The sequence below is a fragment of the Amphibalanus amphitrite genome, unplaced genomic scaffold, assembly GCF_019059575.1.
Source record: "Amphibalanus amphitrite isolate SeventyFive unplaced genomic scaffold, NRLGWU_Aamphi_draft 001948F_arrow, whole genome shotgun sequence".
Taxonomy (NCBI): Eukaryota; Metazoa; Arthropoda; class Thecostraca; order Balanomorpha; family Balanidae; genus Amphibalanus; species Amphibalanus amphitrite.
In genome coordinates, this window is record NW_024883441.1 from 80,313 (window position 1) to 84,705 (window position 4,393).

Below are 4,393 nucleotides of genomic sequence, written 5' to 3' on the forward strand. Positions count from 1 at the left end.
CGCCGGCTCCCTGGCCCTCTGTGTCTGGCAGGCACAGAGCCCCGTCAGCAGGGCGCCGGCTCCCTGGCCCTCTGTGTCTGGCAGGCACAGAGCCCCGTCAGCAGGGCGCCGGCTCCCTGGCCCTCTGTGTCTGGCAGTCACAGAGCCCCGTCAGCAGGGCGCCGGCTCCCTGGCCCTCTGTGTCTGGCAGTCACAGAGCCCCGTCAGCAGGGCGCCGGCTCCCTGGCCCTCTGTGTCTGGCAGGCACAGAGCCCCGTCAGCAGGGCGCCGCCACAGGATCTCCTCGGAACGCTCAGTTTTAGTCTATGACAATTGACACACGATACACCCACATGGGTAACACCTTGTAAGACGGTCAATGGAGCGCTCCCGCATAGACACGGCTAATGACACGTGTGAGCCGCTGAGCGGGCGGGGGGCTCATCGATCGGCCGCTCAGCCGGCGGGCTGTACAACCAGCCTGCGGACCGCGCCGAAAGCGGGCGCGCTGACTGCTCCGAGTGGCTGCCGCAGACGCAGCGGCACAGCGCCGCGCTCAGTTGCTCAGTCGTAGACCCAGCAGTGGGGCAGGTTCTCCCTCAGGTAGTCATTGAGCTCGTGCGAGCTGCCGGGGCAGTTGGTCAGCTCGAGCTCCACCAGCTGGCGGAGCTGAACCAGACTGGACAGACCGCTGGGCGACAGCTGCGTACAGCCTGCCGGCAGAGCCAACACGTCACTGGCGCCCGCACAGAGCGGTGACGGCACGGACACGAACCGCCCACAACTAATGGGTGGTTTTTGTCAGACTACCATGTCAGACTACCATTGAAATGCAATTCATATGTGCCATCACCCTTGAAGCTGTCAGTGTGCCAGCACATCTCATGTTATATAGGCATGTACATACCAAGTGTTGTGTGCCGCCCGGTGTACTGAATATAGTGACATTCTCGCCCGGCTCATTGTATGTAGTGCTGACTGCTGTGTGCCGCCCGGCTCACTGTATATAGTGTTGTGTGCCACCCAACTCATTGTATGTAGTGTTGATTAATGTGTGCCGCCCGGCTCATTATATGTAGTGCTGACTGCTGTGTGCCGCCCGGCTCATTGTATGTAGTGTTGACTGATGTGTGCCGCCCGGCTCATTGTATGTAGTGTTGACTGCTGTTTGCCGCCCGGCTCATTGTATGTAGTGTTGACTGCTGTGTGCCACCCGGCTCATTGTATGTAGTGTTGACTGCTGTGTGCCGCCCGGCTCACTGTATATAGTGTTGTGTGCCACCCAACTCATTGTATGTAGTGTTGATTAATGTGTGCCGCCCGGCTCATTATATGTAGTGCTGACTGCTGTGTGCCGCCCGGCTCATTGTATGTAGTGTTGACTGATGTGTGCCGCCCGGCTCATTGTATGTAGTGTTGACTGCTGTTTGCCGCCCGGCTCATTGTATGTAGTGTTGACTGATGTGTGCCGCCCGGCTCATTGTATTTAGTGTTGTGTGCCACCCAACTCATTGTATGTAGTGTTGATTAATGTGTGCCGCCCGGCTCATTATATGTAGTGCTGACTGCTGTGTGCCGCCCGGCTCATTGTATGTAGTGTTGACTGATGTGTGCCGCCCGGCTCATTGTATGTAGTGTTGACTGCTGTTTGCCGCCCGGCTCATTGTATGTAGTGTTGACTGATGTGTGCCGCCCGGCTCATTGTATGTAGTGTTGACTGCTGCGTGCCGCCCGGCTCACTGTATATAGTGTTGTGTGCCGCCCGACTCATTGTATGTAGTGTTGACTGATGTGTGCCGCCCGGCTCACTGTATGTAGTGTTGTGTGCCGCCCGGCTCACTGTATGTAGTGTTGTGTGCCGCCCGGCTCACTGTATGTAGTGTTGTGTGCCGCCCGGCTCACTGTATATAGTGTTGTGTGCCGCCCGGCTCATTGTACATATGTAGTGCTGACTGCTGTGTGCCGCCCGGCTCATTGTATGTAGTGCTGACTGCTGTGTGCCGCCCGGCTCACTGTATATAGTGTTGTGTGCCACCCAACTCATTGTATGTAGTGTTGACTAATGTGTGCCGCCCGGCTCATTGTACATATGTAGTGCTGACTGCTGTGTGCCACCCGGCTCATTGTATGTAGTGTTGACTGATGTGTGCCGCCCGGCTCATTGTATGTAGTGTTGACTGCTGTGTGCCGCCCGGCTCATTGTATGTAGTGTTGACTGATGTGTGCCGCCCGGCTCATTGTATTTAGTGTTGACTGCTGTGTGCCGCCCGGCTTACTGTATATAGTGTTGTGTGCCGCCCGACTCATTGTATGTAGTGTTGACTGATGTGTGCCGCCCGGCTCACTGTATGTAGTGTTGTGTGCCGCCCGGCTCACTGTATGTAGTGTTGTGTGCCGCCCGGCTCACTGTATATAGTGTTGTGTGCCACCCAACTCATTGTATGTAGTGTTGACTGATGTGTGCCGCCCGGCTCACTGTACGTAGTGTTGTGTGCCGCCCGGCTCACTGTATATAGTGTTGTGTGCCACCCAACTCATTGTATGTAGTGTTGACTGATGTGTGCCGCCCGGCTCACTGTATGTAGTGTTGTGTGCCGCGCGGCTCACTGTATATAGTGTTGTGTGCCACCCAACTCATTGTATGTAGTGTTGATTAATGTGTGCCGCCCGGCTCATTATATGTAGTGCTGACTGCTGTGTGCCGCCCGGCTCATTGTATGTAGTGTTGACTGATGTGTGCCGCCCGGCTCACTGTATGTAGTGTTGTGTGCCGCGCGGCTCACTGTATATAGTGTTGTGTGCCACCCAACTCATTGTATGTAGTGTTGACTGCTGACCGCCTCACTGTCTATGTACTTTATTGTATAGTGTTTTGTACCGCCCGTCTGACTGTGTATAGTGAGAGTCCCACTGTATGTAGTGTTGTGTGCTGCCCGGCTCACTGTATGTATAGTGTTGTGTGCTGCCCGGCTCACTGTATATATAGTGTTGTGTGCTGCCCGGCTCACCTGCCAAACTGAGCACCAGCAGGTTTCTCATGGAGCAGAGGTGGTGCAGACCAAAGTCTCTGATCTGCGTGCACCAGCGGAGCGTCAGAGACGTCAGAGACGTCATCGTCGACAAGTAGCCCATGCCGATGTCGGTCACGTGAATGCACCTGCAGTCAAAGCCGGGGGTCACGAGGGTATACCCGCAGTCATCGGGGGTCACGTGGTGACAAGTGTGTGTCATTTTGGACTTTTTTTTTTGCAAAACATGGTGCTCCACTGACATTATCGTGCCCCAGACACGTAGAAACCGTGTGGCATATTTTAATTTCCCCCAAACCTTAACACCCAGTCGGCAAATGAACCCAATTTTACTAGTTTTTTATGTGGGCGAGGATGGATGACATGATTATTATTAATATAACGAGGCTTGAAATGATCTCACGCATGTCAAGGTGTTTTTATTTTAGGCAAAATAAATATCTAAAACAGTAAAACAAGCTTTCGGCATTACGCCATCATCAAGTTTGAATAAATTAACATGTTTTTGATTTTCAAAAGCTAGAGCACAATCATATTGTTCCAGGCATCCTCATAGCAGCTCACTTTTTTAAACGTATTGCAATACGTTGCAAATAGTGTGGTACATTGCACATGGCAAGTAAATAATGTACAACAATGTATCATTACGTACGCTACAACATGACATGCACACAATATATCATAGGTACAACAAGGTCTATAAATCTCATCTCAACATCAGCCGCATACATCATCAACACCCGGTTGCAGTAAACATTGACATTATAACCATATTGAAAAACATTGCCGCTGTTCTTAGCTCGATTCCAGTCAACTGCAGTCGTGAGTCGGGCAAGTCAGTTAGGTGCATGTGTACGTGTGCGTGTGCGTGGTAGAGTAAACATGTGAAACAAAGGGTAGAGATAAGTGAGTGAGTGTATAAGTTTGTGAGAGAGTGAGTGAGTGAGAGAGTGAGTGAGTGTGTGAGTGAGGGGTGAGTGAATGAGAGAGAAGTGTGTGTGTGTGTGTGTGTGTGTGTGTTATGACCTATGGTTTACGAGCGAGGGGCCATGAGCTTTTCATCATGTTTAATGTGGGCCTTAGGTCTCTAATTTTGATGGATTCAGTGATTTTTAGTTCAGCAGAATCCCGTCCCCAACCGATTATATCAATAGTAAAGGCGGAGTTGATTTCAGTGCTACTTGCGTTAAAGTGCGAATCGGCAATATGTTCACCTAGTGGGGTGTCTGGTTTTCTCAGGCGAGCGTCACTTAGGTGCTCGTTGAATCGATAACGTACAGGGCGGGTGCTTTCTCCGATATAAAATTCAGTTCGTCCGTTTCTTTCACAGAGGCTACAGGTAATTTTATAGACTATGTTTTTCTTAGTACACTTACCCTTCAGCC

The 4,393-nt window shown here is 51.8% G+C and overlaps 1 protein-coding gene across 1 annotated transcript; it reads right to left on the reverse strand.

Annotated features, from left to right (window-relative positions):
* Positions 1–206: 206 nt before the first annotated feature.
* Positions 207–3,133, reverse strand: LOC122375889 (F-box/LRR-repeat protein 16-like). The gene is made up of 2 exons (XM_043355462.1): positions 2,988–3,133; positions 207–692 (listed from the first exon to the last, which is right to left on the reverse strand). The coding sequence occupies exons 1-2, from the start codon at positions 3,109–3,111 to the stop codon at positions 544–546; spliced, it is 273 nt and encodes a 90-aa protein (XP_043211397.1). The 5' UTR covers positions 3,112–3,133; the 3' UTR covers positions 207–543.
* Positions 3,134–4,393: the final 1,260 nt, after the last annotated feature.